Here is a 22,759-nt window from a genome sequence, read left to right on the forward strand (position 1 = left end):
CATACATGAGGAAAATCTCCCATCTCCTCAACAATATTCTTGACCTCTTAAAGAGTCCCAAGGTAAGACAAGGTAAGAAGGGAGAGACAGTATCTTGTTCCTCTGACCTGGAAGTTCTCTGTCCTTGAATGGATCATCAACCTCTGTGCTCTTCGATCTGGCATCACTTTCACACACTGGAGTCTCATAGCTGAAAAAGGAGAAGTTCAGAAGCTGAACTGTGTGGCACAGCTTTAGTGACATCACATGATCACCAGTGGGTTGTGTCTTATCTGCTTACTGCAGGGGAAACCAATAAACCTGCAGAAGAAATACCATTCTCAAGCATCTGTTTATGGACAGTCAGCAACAGCAGCAGAAGTGGAAAGAGAAGAAAGAACATACTTTGAAGTCCAGTACCAGCTACCAACTGAAACCCACAAAGAGGTTCAGGGCCCTCTTCCATTCCTCATGGGCATAGGCTGATAATTTTTTTAAAGCTGTCCATGCTCTGCAGAATCACTGTACCTATTGGAGTTTAGGTCCCAGCTCCTACTGGGCTGTTTTTACAGCTTGCCAGACCCACAGTTTGTTTCCAAACCCAAGTGAGAAAAGAGGTAGTTTTAAGATAGAGAGTAACTGGGGAAAAAAAAATAATCTATCACTTGCTTAAAATCTACTAATGCACAACCAAGCAGTCTTCTAAATCCATACTGGTCAGGATTCAAGTGGCTACAGCAAGGAATTATAAAGCAGATGATAATGCAAAGCCACTTGTCTTTTCACTGCTCATGCCCATAACCTGTACTGAAGCAAAGCGTCAGTTCCTGATACCACCCAAAAGCTTCAAGCCACAAAACAAAAAAGGCTGTTTTGAATGAGTGCTTAACACAGAGAAAAGTAAGGACAGTAGTTTCTATCCAACTCCTATGGAGAGGGAGCTACATAGTAACACTCAACAGGGAACATCACATATGGCATTGCTCACTCTAAGGAAGGTAGTGCAGAGCTGACTGCTCTAGAGTGAGAAACTGATTTGATATGGCACTAGCACTTTTTTTATATCTTTTCTTTCCAGCACCTCACCAGGCCTGCCTATAGCTCTTACCGAGTGGAAGTACCAGGCAGAGGACGTCCTGTGTCCACCAGGACACACCAGCAGTACCCAGTAGACTGGTGGCATTGCACTGGTTTGTAGAGTCCTCCAGGAGCACACTCGGGGATGACAATACCCTCGCGGGGATTCTGCCTGGCCTCCTCCAGGGCGCTCTCCCTTTCCTGGTCGCAGGAGTGAACTTTCTCTGAAAGACAGAGAGGAGGTTGAAGGGAATGGGAAAAAACCCAAATCGAGATCACTTTCCTATGCTCAGCAGGATATAGGTATCCTTCACATCAGGAGCCCTTTGTGGCTGTTTCCCTCTCATCAAACACCAGTATGTCTACGTCCCCAGGAACTCAGAGCCTTCTACATTGAGAGCTTTCTCCTACATTTAGCTGTGACACAAGATTATGGATTATAGACATTGACTGCCAAGTGCCCAGCATGTCAGAAACAGCAGGAAACACTCTTCCTGATCACTTGAGTTCTGGAACTGAACTATCAGATTCACTATTACTGCAGCCGTGAGGTGAACATTTCCCAGATTATGTTTTCGCAAACTGATGGATCCTAAATTATGACTTGTATTTTCCAGTTAAACAAAAGAGGCAAACACCCTGCCCTACCCCACACTCTTCCCTCTCAACCTCCTCCTCTTAGTATCATGTTGGAGAGATGCTATTATGTTTTAACACCTCCTTATCCAGTGCAGAGAGCACCTGCACACACCTCAGCAAGGAACAGAATAGGAACAGTTCTACCCACACTGCCATCACCTCTCCACCCTGGAAAACAAAGGGCACCCAACACTGCTTCCTACTGAGGCGTAGGTAAGGCCCAGTCCCTTAATAACCTATTAAACAGAAAAGGGAATTATTTCCAAAGATATCATCGAACAGAGAACAGAGTACAGAGGTGGTTCTTTGGCAGGAACCCAAGAACAGAAGAAGCCCAGAAGTGGCTTCTGCAGCCAGCCTGACACATAGGGCCCTAAGGCCACCTCTTCAACCACCACCTGCAGAGCACTGATGGATGCATGGAGAGTGCCAGGCTGCTGCCTCTTACATGGATCAGCCATTTAAGGGGAAAAATAAGAACAGAATAAATGTGGAACGCTAAGATCAATTTGGCTCAACAGCCAGAAGTTCTCAAGTATTCAAGCATTCTGCCCTTTAATGAGTAGGAAAATTATTTCACTACTGAAGGTATCACAGTGAGAAAAAAGCAGTCAAGGCAGCGGATCACCTGATTTAATGCATGTCTAAGTCTAGGGTAACAAAAGACAACAATCTAACTTTTATCCTTAGGAGAGTGATGAAAAACAGAAGCAGGAACAGTTGTCCTCTTCTTCCCTAGCCTTCCTCTCCCTTGCAGTTTACTGTGTTTTTTCTTTTTTTTTTTTTTACACATAAGCCACAAGACCCGTAACTCCTTGCCACAGGCAAGAACTCCCTCAAGTTTTAAATACAGAATATTCTTCAACATGGACCAGCAATGACACCACAGGTTCATCCCAAATCTTTAGATGTTTGCACCATCAGCCAGCAGACCTCAGCATCCTGCTCCCGGGTCTGGCTCAGCATACAACTAACACACACTCACTGTTTGCTTGTATTTTGCCTGCCTGTCTGCACACCGTCAGTTGTGTCTTTTATTTTGGTGATAAACTATGGTGTTGAGAGTAATTTTTGTTCCATATTTGGGGAGCAGAAGGGGTGCCAATTCACAGCTAGAATTCCTCAGCTTGGTGGCAGCAGGTGCAACAAAAAACTCCAGCAGGTCTGCACAGCATCACCTGAGTACAGCATGCTTGGGTACCAGAAGAACTTTTACTGGTTGAAATTGAACTGTAGCTGAACGAGTCTTAAAACCCAAAATGGCCTCAGCTCTCCTCAGCATTTCAGATCACTGTCAAGGCTGGGAATGTGAAGGGCACCTAAACTTTGCCACACACAAACCCAAAACTGTGTTATTCAAAACACAGAACAAAAACTTTGAAGTGCTGCAAGTCTGACTCAAGCAGAGAAAAACTTGACCAGGAAGGAGCAGGAGGGGATAAAGTCAACAAAAACTGAAAGGGAGCTCAAGCCTCAGCTGATATTTAAGCTGACTTCACTCTGCTGACAGACTTCACATCTGAAAAAAAAAAAAAAAAAAAGACGCCGCAACTGTTCCCAAGCTGTACGTGGACAGAGAAGCCATTGAGTGAGAGGCTTGCAGGCTCTCTAACAAACCACTTACATCAGAGAGGCCCCCTCTTACCCACAGTCTGCCAACAGCAATTCACACCTTGGCCATCAGGTGAGGCGAATCATTCATGCAGCTTGGGTAAGCAAAAAAACAGGGGCAAAATTCCATATCATCTTTATATTACAAGCAAAAGAAAAAAAATGCTAAAAAGAACTACATTCCAGGAATTTTTCTATCTAAATCCCCAAAGCTTCCTGAGTGCACAAAGTCAAAACAAGATTTCTCAAGTCCTTTCAGTCTTGCAAAACTGGCAGTAAAATTACTCTGAAACAAAATAAAGTGGGTTTTCTTTGTCAGAACAGAGAAATATGCTACTTTTATTGAAAGCAAGAAAAAAAAAAGTCTTTAATGAATTAGTATCTTATTTTACATATATTTGCAGCTAGGTATTCAAATTACACAGAATAAACGTACATATACACACATTTCTGCTATGCCATAAAAAAAGAGAAAAAGCTCTCTGCACATATTAACAGAAATTTGTGGGAATTGAGTAGTCACAACATTTACTACCAGAATACATAACTAACTGGTAGTTGTTTCCTGTTTGAATGGTGTTTAAGGGCTGAGTGAAACAAATCTTAAAGCCTTTGTTCAGTTGATATCAAATAGATATCATGGTGCAAACTCTACCATTGTCACCAGAATTCAGTGGCCCATCATTAGTAATGATGCAGTACAATTGAAATAGCAGGGAGATCACACTTTTCTCATTTCTAGTATACATCTAGAAGCAGCTGCTATGAAAGTTCTTCCCTGCATTACAGATTTCTGCTTCATCTCTTTTACACGCTGAAGTGTCCCAGCTGGTAGTTCTTCTCTGAAGCCTTTCCAGATCCACCATACATTCCCTGAGCTAGAGGAGATCAGAATAACAAACACACTGACTCTGACAACAGCCTTGTGGAAAGTTCCTTCAGTGACATCTGTCTAGTAAGCAGAATGTATTAACTAGTACTAGCCCCTGGAGAAGCTCTTTCCTCCTGGCTACCACTCTAACAGCATTTAATTCCCTTAAAAAATAAACATGAGTATTAACAGTTGGGGTATTCAAAAGCCAGCAAAATCAGCTGGGAAATCCATACCATCAGCTTTCCTAGAATGGGACTTGGCATGAACTGCACGCACTGTCACCCTGAAAGATGGTCTCCTGAGTAACGAAGGGACCATCAAATGCTATCCCAGCTTCAGGACACTGAAGACTGCCTGTTCCAGTCAAACTGCTTACTGGAAACTTTGCTGTTGTTGCCAAGGCCACATTCATGGAGAACAGTGAAAGCCTATGGCCAAGCTAGAAAGCTTAATGCCAGGTATGAAATTAGGCTGTCATCTTAGAAAGTAGCATATATTTATTATACTCGCAGGGTATTTAAAAGCCTATTCCCTGTTAATGGGAGTTGCAGGCACAAAAAGACAAAGAAAGGTTTTCCTTCTTTCCCTAAACTAAACATTTAGAGAAAGAACATTTAAAACAGCAAGGTGGACACAGTCTTCCTAGTACAAAAAATAATATTATACCCATTTATTTCTTTATTTTAAAGGCACTGTCACATTCTGCTGTTTTCTGCCATTTCTGCTTGTCTGAAGACAACCACCAGCAAAGAAACTAAGTAACACTTGCCAGTTTACTGTTGCTGGGGAGCAAAACCTTTGTAAATCAGCAAATCTAGACTACAAAAAATCCAATAACAGCAAAAAAAAAAAATAGGGAATGTATGCACACACACAAAGAAGAGAATTGCTGTCAGAAATCCATTTTACCTTAACTACTCAGCTCTAAAATGCTAACTGTTTGTTCCTTCTTACTCCTGGCTGCTCCTAACACTTATTAAAATATATTTTTAAAGTAGTACCTCTGAAGCCATGAGGTATTGCAGGAAAACATGGCTTGGACATCTGCAGTTGCACATTATTTCTGCAACAATTTTCCCCTTAGTAATGGCCTTCTGAGAAATACACGGTCAGATTCATAAAAAGGTCTCTCATTCCTGGTCCCATAAGTACACACATTCAAACATATATCTAGTGCCTGCACAATAAAAATAAAAGTGATGGATGAGGTAAAGGACTCATCTGACTGTCTAATAAACTACATGGTTATTAAAGAGATGGGGTGTTTGTTTACTCTACAAAGCTGAGAAGAGACGGTGTCTAGCAGCATCTAGCCAAAGGCTTGTGCTTAACAATTCTCATGCTCAGCTTGCAGGGCTAGATGCAGCCAACGTGCTGCTCTGGGGACAAGGCAGCCTCCTCCAGCTGCTCTCCTGACACATAACTCTCATTGCTATCAGAGCCAAAGGACTAAGCATGATTCACTGGGGCTGTTAGGATGCTGTGGATGATTAGGATGGGACATAAGGAAGATCTGCCATCCAACCACAGCAGATTATTTTTTGAATATTGCTCTTTTGAACCCCCAAAATTTTTTTAAATTAAAAGAAGGAAACATTGTGACACCAAAATCAAACACCCGTAAGAGTTCCCTACACACTTGAGACAGGATTTCTTCTTCCAAACTGGGCAAAAGAGAGGATCTAGCCTTCCTCTGTGCTTCTGCCCAGCCCCAATGAACCTATATAAATAGCCTAACCCCAAAGCTACAAGGCCATGCCAGGCAGGGCAGACTCCCTTCTCTTTCCCTCTCTCATTTCTTTTGACCAGAAGTTCTGTCTAGACCAGAGAAACTTTTCCCATGGAGTTCCCACAAAAAGCTTCAGTTTTAGTGAACAAGCATTCATCACAAGGGGAGGAAAAGGTCTTTTACTGAAAAATTCTTGACCAATCAACCATTGTTAGTGCTGCAACAGGAACCTGACTTCAAAATACCGTTTCAAAAAAATAGAGCACATCTTCCCCAAATTTTTTTTGTTCAACTCCCAACTTTCCCCTCAGTGAGCAATTAGTGCAGCACAGAACAAAGGGCAGCAGCACAGATATCTAGTGCCAAGTTCCTATTGACATCCTGTGCCAACCCAAACATGTGGACTAAGTGTCTTTGTGCCTCAGTTTTCCTCTCAGTGAGAAAAAAGTGTTTGACTGTCTCCCAGGGGAGCTTAATTCAGACAGGGTTGATTTCTCATTTTTACTTAGCGTCTTTACACTGCTGTAGAAGAGAACAGGAGCCTTGAATTGGTTATTTTATCATAGCATGTATGCAAGTTTAAAGGTGCTTTTACATTGTATAATGGAGCTTTAATGTGAACAGGATCCAGGTCCACTCCAGGAGAACAAATGCCTCATTGCTGTACAGAGATTACAAAAGCTGTGGCCAGAAAGTACAGCCTCATTCCAGAAGGGAAGTTCAGCACAGGTTATATCAGCAGTCTAAATCTGCATCCTTTACACCTCAGCGGGGAAAGAGAATTTGAAAAGCCTTGGGTATGCACATGCACAAGTGTTAGCAGGACTAGCAAAGCAACGCAGTGAATAGGTACTAGCTGCCTGTTCCCTGAGCAGGGCTGTGGGTGGAGGGAGAGAAACAACCCCTTCTGTGTTTACTAGGAGCACAATAACAGCTGAGCAAATATGGCTCATGGGGATAGCATAAATCTCTCCACACCTCTGTTAGTCATCAGTGCTGATACCCACTCCACCCTGTTCTGTCTGGAATCATAGTCCCTCCAGAGTATTCTGGCTAATATAAAGGTAGAAAGAAAAATAAAGCTTGCAGGTGCTCCCACACTATACCAATTGAGCAGTCCTTGCTTTACCTTGGTACTCACTCCATTTCATTTCTCAAGGCGTAGACTACAGAGGAAGCAGATGCTACATGTTCCAATGCTGAGCAAATACAATGCAAAGGTTTAACAGGTGGGTTATAATTTTAAAAAAGGCATTATTCCAAGTGGCTCATTAAACTTCAGCTATCCAGGAACACATCCCTCCCCTGCCATTTTATTCCTGCTCAAACAGATAAAGCTGCACTGCATTCCCACCAGTGTTACATGATGAGAAGTCTATTCAATATCTACCCTCTGGCTTGAAATAAGGAGGACTGGTTGAAGAAAGCACTGTTTCGGGGATTAGAGGGACTTTCTGTGCTCAATTTGTGCTCACTTAGCAGAACCTGTGGTGTTGCCCAGTTAAGAAAGGAGTCTGCTCCACGGGGTTTCCAAACCACACAGGAATAAAGATCCACACCCACTCATCTTGAAACCTGTCAGTTGAAAGCTACCTGTCCTTGTAATTCTAACTCAACTGCCAAGGCAGGCCTTGGACTCTTTTTACCATCCCATCTCTAGCAGTTAGTCACACAGCCCTAGCCCTCCTAGAGCTGTAGGCAGACCAGGTGAAGGATGGCAGAAAGAGACCAATGCCTTTTTTACAGCTGTAGTACATCATCCTGGGAAAAAACCTGCAAACACATAATGCATTAAACAGAGCTCTGCTTAAATTCTAGTTCATTAGAGCATATTATAAGTTGTGTCATTCTCACAAGCAAACAAGGAAAATGCAGACGGTATACAGTTACCATGAGATGTCTAACACTGCAGGTTAAGAAAAATACACTCTTCAAGACAAGATCTCAAAAGTTCTCTTTGAAACAGTCCGGTTTAGAAAGCTATCATGAGACTTGTATCAAATTAAATTACCGATTTGGCTAGTGGAACAGAGCACCCAATTTACAGACTGAACTTCAGGAAAGAATTCAAAGTCACCTTGATAAATGGTTTTAAGTCAGTGTGATCACAACTTACAAGTACAGACTATAAGAACCAGCAAGAAGAAATCCAGTGCATTGAGAGGAAATTACTGGCGAGACAGCAAGACTTGGAAAAAAATGGTCAGGAGCTTAGGTAGACCACAAAAAAAGCCTGCAACTTCCTGACATTACAAACAACAACAAAAAAGTCAAAACAAGAGAATCTAGCTGTGGGATGTAATGACAGGGGCTTCACATAAGAAAAGGGCACTAAGGACTGGTAAGCCTTTATATCAGCCCTGTGTACAAGCTCTGGGCATTGCACTTTGAGGGAGAGGTGGACCATTTGGCAAGAGGGCATGAATGAGCAAAGGGAACAGGCAAAGGTCTAGGAAACTTGATCTATGAGAAAAGGCCGAAAGAATTCACTTTGTTTAGTCTAGGGATGACATTCAGTCTTCTGAGACATAAAAGCTCTTCTATAAAAAAAAAAAAAAAAGATAGTCATAGAATTTTTTTTTCTCCCATGCATAGTTCAAGTAGCAGACAGCTTACTTGGAGAAAGGAGATTTATGTTTGATATAAAAAAGTCCTGGTGATTAACTGTTCACTAACTGGAAGAGGCAGTGGGATCTCTGTTGCCACATTAGAAGCAGGTTACACGTGTCAGAGCTGCTATTAACTGGATGTGACCGTGGGTTAAAACTGAGAGAAAAAAATACATGATCCCTTCAGGTCTTTTCTATTCTCCTCACACAGGCTGAGAAGCTCCAGCAGATCCTCAATGAGTGAAGCAACCCCTTTGCTAACACAGACTAAAATCTTAAAGATATTTGATCTGGTTTAAGTTTCCAGATTTTGAGTTCTGATCCCCCCCCCCCAAGCACCTGGATTCTATATGACAGCTGTAGCTGTGCAGTACCTTCACATTGACAACAGTTTTCACAGTCTAAGGAGAGAAAGTTTGTCATCAAAATACAGCCTCTTCAGTTCTTGACATCAGGATGGTTCCTCAGCAGTAGAAAAGCTTTCAACCTTAGACACTGTCCTTATCATTTTGATGCAAAACTACACAGAGTCTGTGGTTTTTGTTCCTTAATACCTCTTTTCCATTTCACACAGTTTCTAAGCACTGTGAGCTTGAGGCATACCTAGTTTTGAGATAAGCCACCTGTCTCTGAACACATTTATTTTCCTTATACTCCTTTTCCACTGCACTCTTTCCACACTGAGGAATATTGTTCAATAAAACAAGAAGCAATAGGTGTTTCCAGTGGAGCCTTAGCTTTACTGGGAAACTATTTTCACTTCCACACCTGTTTTTAATAGTGCTTGGAACAACTAGCACAGCAATTATTGGAGAACTTGACTACCTCTGCTGGCTAGAGTATACAAGCATGCTATTTTTACAGTATTGTAAGTGTGCAATTATAGGACACCAAATAGAAAGCTTTTGGAAACTGTCACAGTCAGGTAAAAAGCAGTTCAGACTGGTCTTCCTACCTACAGCAATGTTCTTTTTTTATGATACTACTGGTGAGTAAAAGAAGGAAGAGAGACAGGTTTACAGTGTGATGGGCCTTTTCATGGAGTGATAGACCAGATTTTCTGGTAATATTTAGCACTTTACAAGGAGGCAGAGGGAATTGTCTCTGACAGTAGTGCTAGCACTTACTTCTGGATATTTAGCTTGACTCAGCTGTCTCTGGGCAGAATATTCAGGCTTTGGAAGTTCATGATAGCATGGAATTCAGACATTAGCCATGATGAGTTCTCACTTCATCAGTGTCACGAGACGGGTATAGCACTCTTCCATGCTCTGGCTTAAAAGGCAAAGGAAGTACTACAGAGTGATACTATAGATGAAGTTAATGCTCCCAGCAGGATTTCTCTGAATTGCAGCCTTACATAGGCAATAGCCACTCCATCTGTGGGAGTTCCCACTGACCACTTCCTTATTTTGGTGGTCTGGCAAAATGCAAAAATGAGATAACCACCAAGAAAAAGAGAACATGAGGATGGCAGTCCCACCCTATCCCCAAAATATACACAGGATTCTAACAACACGGTTCACAGCTCTGATGACATCAGTTTGAAAGTAAAGAGAACACAGTCAACATACAAAGAGGTTGTAATAAGGCGGGTGTTGATCTCTTTTCCCAAGTATCAAGTGAGAGCATGAAAGGAAACAGTCTCAAGTGGCACAAGGAGAGATTTAGACTGGATATTAGAAAAAAAATTCTACATCAAAAAAGTTATCAACCACTGGAACAGGCTGTCCAGGGAAGTGGTTGAGTCACCATCCCTGGAGGCATTTAAGAGATATATAGATGTGACAATTAGGGACATTGTTTAGTGGTGAACTTGGCAGTGCTGGGCTTGATCTGAAGGGTCTTTTCCAGTCTAGATGATTCTATGATATTTTCCCATGCTGCTGCTCCACAAGCCCTGCTGATATTCCTGCAGGGCCTCACACATTTCTCTTATCTACTCACTCCACCTCCAAGACCCACCAAAGCTGAGAACCTCTTCACCCTAAGCCTGGTACCAAAAGACACCTTCATGGGAGGAGTAAGGTTTTCCAAAGTTCCGGAATGCAGCTCTACTGCTTCACAGTCTTATGCTGTACTAGGCAATATCCATGGCCTTCTTGGACAAAGCTGGGAGCAACAGACGCTCCTAAGGATATACTGATCTGTGTTCTGAACCCTTTTTTTTCCTTCAGCTGTCTCCTTGCAAATCACTTGCAAGCCCCACCAGGGCTTTTGGTTTCAGGAGAAGCCTAGGTCTAAACATTTTCCAGAGGTTATCTAGGAGCTAGTAATGACAGTTACTTTGAAACATCTCCTTCTTAATTGTAGTACCTCAGAAATGTTGTGAAGTTGACAGGAACATTTCAAGAGAGGCATGAAGGTGAGTAATCACGTGCAGTTTATCTGCAGGCATCAACTGGATTCAAATGGATGTCTGAACTGCAGATCCACCAACAAGCCTATGCTGAATGCTGCTATTACATACAACAAGGAGCTGCTATAGAAATATTTCAGCAAATCAATGCAGCCCCTTCAATATGAACCAGCTTCTGCTAAAAAGCAAAACAAACTCCACAAAGTTGACCACACTCAGTTTGTCCCTGTATGTCCAGGTAATACCTGGTGCTGGACTTTATTTCCTTTCCCTCCCCCACCTAATCATCAGTGGTTTTAAATGCAGGGTTGTTTTTTATTTCCCCTTTTACCCCAGATTCTTATATCTTTGCCCCTTTCCTACTGCTCCCCATCCACTCGCCTTAACTGGCAGCTGCAGAGTAGCAGTGTTGACTCCACGTCTAAAGTAATTTGTTTTCTTTCTTTGGGGGATAAAGAAGGGGGAGGGACTGAATTCTTTGGGAATGATTTATTGCACAGCACTCAGGGAGAGCTTCATTTATTTGCCTAGCTGCATATGGTTTAACACCTATGGTTGCATGCCGATTATTATACAATGTTATTTTTCCCACTTGTATACTTTGCACCTTTTCATAGAGCAGATTAACTGGTCCCCAATGGCATGTTATTTATGACTTTGTTTGCTGGCTGTCTGGAAAGGGCCCTGGTCCTAGATTCTTCCATTCCCCTGCCTCTGTTCTTCTCTACATACTCCCTTCTTCACACACCCGTCACACTGAGACACGGGAGAATCACATTTAGGCATCACACATATCATACCTTCTCAGAACTTCCAGGAGGAAGACAGAGACAGAGGCCTCCCAGGCAGCAGCCAAGACAGGAAAGGATGGTCGAACCACAGATGGAGCCGGAGGGAAGGGCAGGATAAAAAGTAAGGAAGAAACATCACATTTTGGCTTGCAATGAAGCAAGAACTCAGCAGATAAGAGCATAGATATTTGTTATGAAAATGTAATGGAATTAGTAAGTTTTCATTTCATACTCAACAGGAGCGAGCTTCTCTTGAGATTGCTTCATTTGATATCAAGCCAAAATCTAAATTAAAATTAATTCAAAATCAAACCAAAACAAACACTCACAAAAAGAAGGGGTAGGAGGAGTAATACAAAAGTCTGAAGATAAATAGTTGTGGCAGGTAGGACAATGAAGTCATAGATTTTTAGCCCAAGAGTTTTGACAGCACTCTGTTGAGAGGCACAGACTCAATATGCAGGACAAGAGCCAGACAGCACACATTAAGAGAGGATAGTAGAAAAGGCAAAAGCTTTCTAACACTCTTTCCCTCCCATGAGCTCCTGTTCTTGATACCATCATTGACACTTTTTTCCTCCTAAGCTATGGAGAAATTCAAAAGCCACTAACTAATCCCAGGTGTTATGGCCAGAGGAGACAGAAGCACCAAAACATTTATCAAGAAGGACTGTAGTCAGCATTAGAATATCATTCACAGGCACCAACATTCTCCAGTTCAAATTCTGCCATAACATCTTTTTCAGATGTTGCTAAAGCACAATTATGCCTGACTACATCCCCCTTTTGCTTTCCTGCCAAAGTGATAGCCACCTCCTCCACTTGGTATCCTGATTAACACTAACCAGCCACAGACTTTGGGGAAGAGCCTACAATCCTGTATGAGACATTTGAACAGTAACATTAAAACAACTGGCATGGAGAGACAGTAAATTTGGAACTAACACAATTTAGTTTAGTAGTAGCAGAAAGTTGGAGCTTGTCAGCAGGACAAGCAGAAGTCCATGGCCTCACACGTCTTCAAATATTAAGGTGGAGAGAGAGCTGTGCACCAGAGTAGGACAAGACAACTAAATAATAAGGCTGGAGATAAAGCAGTAAAGACAGGTGAGAAACTGCCCCCATTCAAAACACTACTTTGCTTTTCAGGAGCCATCTGAATCTACCCGTGGCTCCTTATTCTCTGCAGCATTTCACATTTCCAAGGCATGAGGAAATTTGCTCCAACTTCAAATAACTATACATTCAATGCAAATAGGTGCAATGTCTCCCCATTCTGGAAAATATTATAGGCATTCAAGCTCCTTGGGTTTATCCTCACTTCTGAAAAGGAAAGTCCTAAAAATATATTAAGCTTTTGTCCAAACTTGGCTATTTTTGGGGTGTCCTACCAATATTCCTGCCTATTCCTTTTCCAGGGCAAATCAGCATGCTCTATATGTATATACATATGTGCTTATCAGCATGCTCTATATGTATATATCCTGCTGTATGTTGGTTGGGCTCACCTGACTCAAGAGGAACTACACTGATACTCAGTATAGCCAAAAACAGACTCCTTTTTAATGTATGGGATCCTAGAAAGCCTACATTTGGCTAAGGCAACATAGCCGTGAGTATATTCCCCTTAGAAGCAATCACTATCCCTGATCGTTAAGAAAGGCATGCAGCAAAAATGGTCCTAGCTGAGTACTAGAGAGGGGGTTTTTTGGAGTGTCCATGGGTGTTTTCTTGCCTTTTCTTTTTTTCCTGCAAGTGAGAAAAAACTTAAAGGAACACAGACAAACCAGAGAAACCAAATCCTATTAGTACACTTGATGCAATCACATCCCACCTCACTGTGCAAATCTCTGGAGACAAACTGCACCCAACAATACAGAGCCTCCCTTCAGGGTGGATGGCAGGGTATATACAGACATGCAGTTTTCAAGTTTTTTCTCCCTTTGAAAAGCCCTTAAGCTTGGACTCCAAGTGGACTCAAGAAAAAGAAATGTGAATACCACGATTCTTGTTTTCAAAGCTCATTCACAATTATACTCTGTCTACTAAGAGCTCCTGAGAGGAGAAAGTGCCATCATGAGATGCCTGTACAATGCTTGGGTGCCAGAGCTGAACAGAATAGGCCACATGGAATTGGACCCCATTCACACCAGGCAAGATTTTGAAATAAACAGCTGTGGGTTTTTTCTTCTTCTTCTTTTTTTTTTTTTTTTTAAACTAGGCACACACACAAACCTGTCTTCAGCTGCTAACCTTAATATATTACTCATTCTTCCTTTCAAATAACGTCATTATCAAAACCCCAGTGACTGCAGAATATTTACTTGAAGCTGCTACTGCTGGTTTCTCCAGAGCTGTTTATTTTTCCATGCATGCACTCATTACATCACTCTGTGGTTTTCTTAAAGGTTGTCACGGTAAGCTGGATACAGGCTGGAAATTCTTGCTAACTAAAACCAAATCACTAAGTACCACAAATGATTTGGAGATAACCCAACTCCGGAAGTGAGGAAAGCCCCTGGATTCCTCAGTGGAGATGGGGTGCTCCTAAACAAGCAGCCATTACATTTCTTGAAACTGGGAAACATTATCAAGTGTTTTCCTAGATTAAGAACTGTAAAAAAAAATAATTTGGACTATTGCAGTCTGGAATGGGGGGGAGGGGAGGGGTTGAAACAGTAAAAGCAGAATGAAAAGAATGAAAAGACAGTTCTCAGCCATGCTGATTAGAGAATGGCCATCACCTCCTGCTCTGGCAGTGTTAAAAATGACACACCACAGAAGGGAGTGCTAAATGACTGGCTTAGTTAGCTCAGGATATCCATGTGCATGCATATGTGGATGTGCATGTTTGGGAAACAGGAAAAGGAAATAAAAGCAAACATCAAAAAATGTTTTTGTCATCTTGCCACCATAATACTGTGTTATCTAGACCTTTCACTTGCCCCCAAACAAAAAACTGACTTTGGGGCAAAAAACCCAAAACCCTGACAGACAGATGACATAGTTTGTAAGTGTAAAACCCCAACTTTTCTGCTGTTCAATAGTTCATATTTTGGTTCCTGCCTCTGGCTGAGAAGATTTGAATCTACATCTTACCCTACTGAGAAAGGCATCTAGTTGTCATTTAATTCTTTAAAGTGGGCTGGGGTAATAGCACTAGCAATCCCTCCTAGCAATGCAGTTTTAGTGAGAGTAGAAAAACTCACTGGACACATACAGATTCTCAGTCAAGAATCACCAGGATAGAGTCATTCTCCTTTTTCTGATCCCTAGTTTAATTAGGATTTACACATGCCAAGCAAAATGTAAATGCTCCAAAAAAAGAGATCAGTTTCAGGAGAATCTCTTCTGTTTGTCAGCACTAAACAGAAGGTGGAACACTCAGATTTCAAATGCAGTTCTTGAGATACAGGCTGCATATGCAACATGGGGTATTTACCAGCTCTGCAATGCTCAGCTGCCTCGTGAGTGGTTCACCTAACATTGACCAGAGACAATGAGAGCAAACTAAGGAGTCTATTTGACTCCATACAGTAATTCTTAAATTCTCCTCAGGGTTGATATAGTGACGGTGCTTGCTTTCCAAGCTGTCCAATATCGGTGCTAATTAGAGAGCAGAACAGGTCCTCTGACAGTAGTATCTGGACTTCTCTTCACTGCAAAGGACAGTGCTATTTAACTAGGGCAGGGAGGAGTTACATCAGGGTTAAGCATTTCACTATACAAACTCCAAGAAATAGAAGCAAAAGTTAGGCTGAATATTACAAAAAGACAAAACCTGAAATTGAGTTCAGAGAACAGAGCAGCTTCCTGTAGGAAGAAGTAAATTTTTTATTATCTAAGGCTACACTTAATTTATGCTACACTAGAAAATGGTGCTCTTTGTACAGTATAACATTCATTAGCCCTAAGGCAGTAGATTAGATGACCTACTAGGTCTTTTCTCACCTCCAGTTTCAGTGATCCCTTTAAACTACTGCAAGAAGATACCAGGTTATGTCTGCTTCAAGACTATAAGCGTAAATCCAGATAGACAATATAGCTGAGGCAACACCAAACCCAAAAATCCAAATCTTATGCCAGTAAAACTTACCTTAGCCCTTTAAAAATAAATGAAAAATCGGAAATGTGCCAAGTATTAATATTTCAAGATGATAAGGGCCAAAAGCAATTAAAAACATCCCCCAACTTTGCATGCCCATCTCATGACAGCTGTTTCATCATCTACAGCCAAGACAGACTTGAAGACATTTGAAGAAATGTGATTCTAAATTATAATCATCTCCCCAGCTCTTTACTGTTTGATCCCACCTACCTTATATTGCCTTTTAATATATATGACAAGGGATGAAAAGAACGAGATATCAAACAAGGGGACTAGGCTTCACTAGTTGAAAGAAACAGTCCGAAGTAGCCCACACTTAATGTCAGCTAAACAACAGCTCTAAGCAGCATTTCTTAATATCAATAATTTGCAAGAAACTGAGATGCTTGGGTATTTGTATGGCCTAACATGGAAATTTGGGCATAAAAATTGACAATCTAGTCTCTTAATGAGAACCTACAGTAAATGAGTGTCAGAGCAATCAGTAAGTCTGGGTCAGATGAACCACACGTCTCCTTTTAGCTTGCTATATAAACCACCTCTCACATAACTCTTGAATTTTCTAGAAGATCATTTGTTTTTCATTTGTAACATGCATCCACAATAATTTTGTTTGAATAACAGAATTGATATCAGAAACAATTGAAAAAAGTGGACAAAAGCAAACTCACAAAAGGAACTCTCCCGTGGACAAAATTCCAGTTCACATCAGGCAGTTCCCTGACTAAACACTCAATGATTGCCTTTATAACATGAAAGGCAGCCTACTTTGGCTCTGTCAGGCCAAGAAAGGGTCTCCAATAAAAAACCCTCCTGCTTCCAAGTCTTTTTGTAACCTCTTAGCACCGACTCTTCCTTCCATTGCAGCTACCAGGATCGCTGCATTAGTAGAAAAGTTGGTCGCCAAAATAGGTAGGACCCGTTACACATGATTTTAATATTAATCTGTTGCTTTCAATTGCCCTGTGAGCTGCTGGTTGTGCCAGCAGCTCACAGAACAGAAGCTGCATTTGCTTTCCCCTGAAAGACATCCTTAAAGAAGGATGCTGATACTCATACATCATCTGAAGCTTCTGGATGATTCCCACTGGCAGATCTTACACTGACCACCCTGCTACAAAACCAGTTTGGAGGTGAGGCACAAGACACTTGTTAAAACTGTGGTCTGGACAATGATGGACATCTGCCTGTTAAGAGATCTTCTCCACTCTGCAGCAAGAGAATTTCACCCAATCTAGGACCTTCCCTGCAGCTAGGAAGTGGTATAGGAAGGCTAAAGGAACTGTCATGAATGCTCTCTAGCTAATCCAGAAATACCAGGTGATGAGACACTTCAAGTAATCACAATCTACCTGTTCAGGCAACTGAAATTATTCCCAGCAGCCAGTTCTAGGCATATTTGTTTCATAAGATATGGAAAATAGTAGCATCTCCTATTCAAACATTAAAGTAAACCCATGGCTTCTTATGGCAATTTTGTTCTCTTATTCCCTTTAATTTCTTAATTTCTCTCGCTTCAGTTTTAATATATATCAGACAGAAACCATTCTTACTAAGAATCCATAACTTTCCTCATCAGAGTCTCCAGTTTCTTGGGATTTCAATGACTCTATACAACCATTTCACCCTGCTCTCCAGTCTCAAGTTTTACACCCTAACTTCACATCTTCCTGCTTCCCATTTTCCCACTCATGTTCAGGATCTCTTCTTTGCTGTTTTTTACGCTTTGGTTTTCTCTCATCCACTCCATTACCCACAAAACAATCTCAACATTTTCTTAGGCCCAGACATAAGTAACCTACTTTCAGTTGTGAAATTATCCAATCATTTCTCTATCAAAAAATATCCCCTGCAGAGAAGAATCTTGAATTTTCTAGAAAAGAAGCCCCTTTCTATATTTTTGCAACTGCTTAGACTAAAGCCACAGCCCAGATCTTTGAGCCAAATGCATCAGTTTGTATATCCATGCTGAACAGCAAACAGAATAAAGATGACAGATGGTTGGGGTGAATAAACAGATCAAGAAAGCAGAGATTCCCCAGTTATGGTCTGTGGAAACAAACACCCTTCATCACAAATTGACTACGGCCGTCTGGACACAAATAAGGATGTTATCTGAAATTATTTTATAATCGGACTGCAAGTCCCACAAGCATCATGATAGTTACCATGAAGAAAGAACAAAACAAGAACAGATGGTAAAGAACTGCAGACTAGTTAAAACAAATTTTTTTTAGATGGAACGTTACCTGAATTTCTTATACTGGAGCTGTTCAATTTGGAATCTTTGATGACCAAGTGCTTAATCCAAAGGGTTGGTGCTGTGATTTCTGAAAGAGAAAAAATAACATCCTTAGAGAAACTACAGCAACTAGTAAATACACATCGTTGTTAATCAGACTCATATAATGGTTTGGGTTGGAAGGGACCTTAAAGATCATTTAGTTTCTACCCCCCTGCCATATGCAAGAACAACTTCCACTAGACCAGGTTGCTCCAAGACTCATCCAACCCAGCCTTGAACAATTACAGGGATGGGGTATCCACAACTTCTCTGAGCAACCTGTTTCAGTGCCTCACCACATTCACAGTAAAGAATTTTCTCCTTATATCTAATCCAAACCTACCCTGTCAGTTTGAAGTCATTAGCTCTCGTCCTGTCACTACATGCCCTTGTTAAAAATCTCTCTCCAGCTTTCCTGTAGGTTCACTTCAGGGACTAGAAGGTGCTATCAAGGTTTCCTCAGAGCCTTCTCTTCTCCAAGCTTGACAATCTCTGCTCTTTCAATCTGTCTTCACAGAAGACAAAACATTTGCTACAATCGTGCCTTAACTGATCCATCATCTTTGTAGAGACAGGCTCATCTCCTGGTGAGATCTTCCACCTTTTATGAACCACCATTTGTAAATCTTCCACAAGGCTTTCTCATTATCTTCACATTCCAGGGAGTACCTCTCTGCTGGCAAAACATTTTTATTAAATCCCTTTATCCCCCACTTTCTAATTTCTCAAGTCTAAAGCCTTTCTCTTCAGGACTTAGAGATCTCAAAGATTATATTGTGTGCTATAGTATATTTTGTTTCTCCTGAAAGTACATACAAAACCCATATTTTAAAATAAGTCAATCCAGACCTTAAATATTGCTCTAACAGCCCAAGAAAAGCTGGCCACAGTCAGTTCCCTGAAACAAGCAACAACAAAATCCGAAATAAATAGGCAGAGACATGAAGATATTTCTGGAAAGACTTGAAAGTCAGTCTATTAAAGAAACAAGTCCTGGTTAGAAAAGCATGTCTGATGCACTAACCAAGACATCTAAACATAAATTTGTGGGGAAAAATTGCTTAGAGCACCTCCTCTGAGGTGTGTTATAATCAACTTTAAAACACATCAGAACCTGCCCTAATCCACAGAAATGATACAACCTCAGCATTTGACTAGAATTGAGCAAAGCAATACTCGATACCATTGACTAGAGCACCTCAAGTGGCATTTTCAAAACTGATACTTTTTGAAAAAAATTTTAGTTTCCACAAGAACACACCTTAAATAGTTCCTCTAAGAAGTTTTTGCAAAAGTTTTTCCTACTCCCTTGTTGACATTTACATGGATCTGCTCAGCAAAGGGAGAAGCTAGCTGACTACAAGAGAAACTGATTATACATTACAAGAGCATGAAGGGAAAAAAAAAAGAAATTTCTCCTTCCTAAATATTTTCAGCTATGTTGATTGTAGGCATTACGGTAATTGTGTTCAGGGCATTTTTTCACAAGGAAATATTAGTTGAACACTATTAAGCAAGCTTTTGTTACTGCTGGAATATCAAAAATTGTCCTATCTGCAGGTTTCACTACACTATTTTAATGAATGGATTTATGGATTATTTCTATTTCTATTTTTATGCTTCTCCCCTTCCTAGCTCCTACCCAATGTTTAATTTGAAGTAGTTCTCCCAATAAAGGGCCAAAATCTGGGATGAAATTTAGCACTGACTCTGCACCATATGGACTGGATATGTCTATAGCTGAAAAAGGAGGGGCAACCAAAGTCAATAGATGCTGAAGAATTAATAAAGGCCTTTAGAAACACAATGGTGCACATCTTTCAGTGAGGTTGAAAGGTGCATAAAGGAATTCTGGGAAAAGAGGAGAAAGAAAAAAAAAGAAATTATTCCTTTGGAATCTAGCATAAAAATGTATTTTTAATCCAGTTAACTTGGACATTATTTTTGAATACAGGCAAGCAACACAGACTCGTCTGAACAACAGATATGTGGACAGAGTAGATTACCACTGAATTAAGGGGAAAAAAAAGGTGTTTAAAGAAGATATCTCTAGGAAATTACTACACCTTGCGTATCGAAACTAAATAGAGGGTGAATGCAAAATAAACAGAACCTAGAAGTGCAGGAGGGAATACAATTTTTTAAAGCTATAGCAGGGATATTAATGAAACAGTCTTCAGCAGAGGAGAATCTTGTCCTAAGATTCACTATAAACACCTCTAAGACCTGTATTGTAATGATATGAAATAATTTGAAAGAGATGGCTGATTTATGATTTAAACCTTGGATGGCAGAATTTAACTTATCTGATTTACATTATCTCTGGCACTGCTCTCTTATGCCCTCAGGAAGGATGGTATGGAGCGGGAGGAGAACTTATGCCTGAAATGCGAATTTTCATTATCCTCTAATGTAGGTGAAAAGATGAGAAAGGTGAACCTTCGTCTTGGAGATGTTGAGGTCCAAGAGGTATCACACATTTCAGGGGAAGCTGAGTGTATTTAATGCCCTTTGAAAAGAGTCAGCCTCTTGTGTATTGAAGGTAGGTGACCAAAGGCAAAACATGGAAAAAAAACCCCCACATTTTTATTGTCCATTCATGTTGCTATCAGCTCCACCCTGACTGCCTGACTTTGAATATATAGGCTTACAGGAACCCATCAGATCTCAAACCCAGTGAAATGGAACAGGATCTGGACTTCAATTCCTTTGAACATCTATGAAGATTCTAGACCTGAGAGGTGAACTGATAACTCTTTTGCCCTTTTCTGTCATCTGCCATTTGTGTCAGACATGAAGTAGAAGCTATTCCTCAGGAAGAGCTAGCCAGGGCATTGGGAGAGTATTCTAGTGAAGTATCGCGACATGTTTGCTCACATAGAATCAAGGGATTGCTCAGGATGACATCCTGAGGTGTCTAGTCCAACTTTCTGATCCAGATAGGGTCAGCTAGAAGAACAGACCAAGTTGCTTAGGATTTTAGAATCATAGAATATCCTGAGCTGGATGGGACCCACACAAATCAAGTCCAACTCCTGGCCCCACACAGGACAGCTACAATGCTCCTAAGAGCATTGTCCAAATGCTTCTTGAACTCTGGCAGGCTGGTGCTGTGACCACTTGCCTGCGGAGCCTGTTCCAGTGCCCAACCACTCTCTGGGTGAAGAACTTTTTTCTAATGTCCAACCTAATCCTGCCCTGACACAGCTTCATCTTGTTCCCTCTGGTCCCATCACTCGTCACCACAGAGAAGAGATCAGACCCCACACCTTCTCTTTCCCTCCTGCAGAAGTTGTAGACTGCAATGAGGTCTCCCCTCAGTCTCCTCTTCTTGAGGTTGAACAGACCAAGTGACCTCAGCCACTCTTCATACGGCTTCCCCTCAAGGCCCTTCACCATCTTTGTTGCCCTCCTTTGGATGCTCTATAAGAGCTTAATGTCTTTCTTATAATGTGGTGCCCCAAACTGCCACAATATTCAAGGTGAGGCCACACCAGTGCAGAGCAGAGCAGGACAATCACCTGGACTGGCTGGTGATGCTTTGACTGAGGCACCCCAGGACACAGTTGCCAGAGCCAACCTGCCCCTGTGCTTTATCCAACTGGCTCAGAAAGGAAGCACAGAATATCACTTCTCTGGGTCATCTGTTCCACTACCTCATTGTCCTCAGGGTGACAAAGTTTTTCCTTATATTCAGTCCAACCATTTTGTTTCAATTTGTGACTGTTGTCTCTCATCATGCATTAATATGAAGAGCCTGGTTCCATCTTCTTGAAAAACTTCCCTGGAGATACTGGAAGGCTGCTATTAGGTCACCTTTAAAGTCAAATGCTTCTTACTCTTCCTGGTCTACCCACTTTAACGGACTGTTGGAGGCAGCATGCTCAAAACGTAGTAGATTACACAAACCTTTGGTCAGGCACAGAATGGGTTTTCTTGCGCTTATTGTTACAACCACCAGTGAAATCTAGTTAGTCCTATTTTACTGGTAGAGATGACAAAAATATAGAGTGACAAACTTAGAAGAGGTTATTCATCGATGCATAGCTTGATTAATCTGCCTGTCAGTCTCTTCTCCCTAGTCATAAGGGACACCACTAGTACAATAGGAAGCCATTGCATTAGTCATTCTCACTCAAAGTCTAGTAGATAAGGTCTTGCATAATATATTATAACATTTGTGAGAGGTAATCTTTCATCATACAGTCCAAGCCCATTTATCAGACTTGAGTCCACCTACAAATCAATGTGAAGGGTTTTGATTGAAAATGTTTTTCATAGAAGAGAGCATAACACTTTTTTTCAGACTCTGCCTGTCCCCAGAAGGACCAGAAAAGGTCTGTTCACCATACCACTTCAAGAACTTTGCCCAGTTCATTTGACCAAAACGTTGAGTCTCTCCCAGAAGGAGCTTCTGAATAGGCTATATTAATCACAATCTCATTTCTGCATTCTACTAGCGCATTCTTTCCTTTGAATATCTATGAGCACCCTCTCAGGAGAAGACTTAAAGGTCAGAAGTTTGTGATTACAAACAGTAATTTAATACAGTATCAGCTTGCTGCCAAGAGGAACTTTCTTTTGATATAAACAAGAGATAGTCAGCATGGCTTCAGTCTCCTTTGTTTATTTGAGAATGCTTTTTGCTCTGAGGGTTTTGCTGTTTCTTAAAGTTCACAAGAAGATTCTTACAAATCTA

The 22,759-nt window shown here is 41.2% G+C and overlaps 1 protein-coding gene across 9 annotated transcripts in view; it reads right to left on the minus strand.

The window, feature by feature from the left end:
- SMOC1 (SPARC related modular calcium binding 1) overlaps positions 1-22,759 on the minus strand; it is a 134,912-nt gene that overhangs the window by 26,660 nt on the left and 85,493 nt on the right. For all 9 annotated transcript variants that reach the window (XM_032691788.1, XM_032691785.1, XM_032691784.1 and 6 more), the window contains 3 exons: positions 18,026-18,106; positions 1,088-1,280; positions 108-190 (listed from right to left, as the gene is read on the minus strand). In XM_032691788.1, the coding sequence (XP_032547679.1) occupies positions 108-190; positions 1,088-1,280; positions 18,026-18,106 (357 nt within the window). The remainder of the gene's footprint in view (positions 1-107; positions 191-1,087; positions 1,281-18,025; positions 18,107-22,759) is intronic.

This window comes from Chiroxiphia lanceolata, chromosome 6 (genome assembly GCF_009829145.1).
Source record: "Chiroxiphia lanceolata isolate bChiLan1 chromosome 6, bChiLan1.pri, whole genome shotgun sequence".
Classification (NCBI taxonomy): domain Eukaryota; kingdom Metazoa; phylum Chordata; class Aves; order Passeriformes; family Pipridae; genus Chiroxiphia; species Chiroxiphia lanceolata.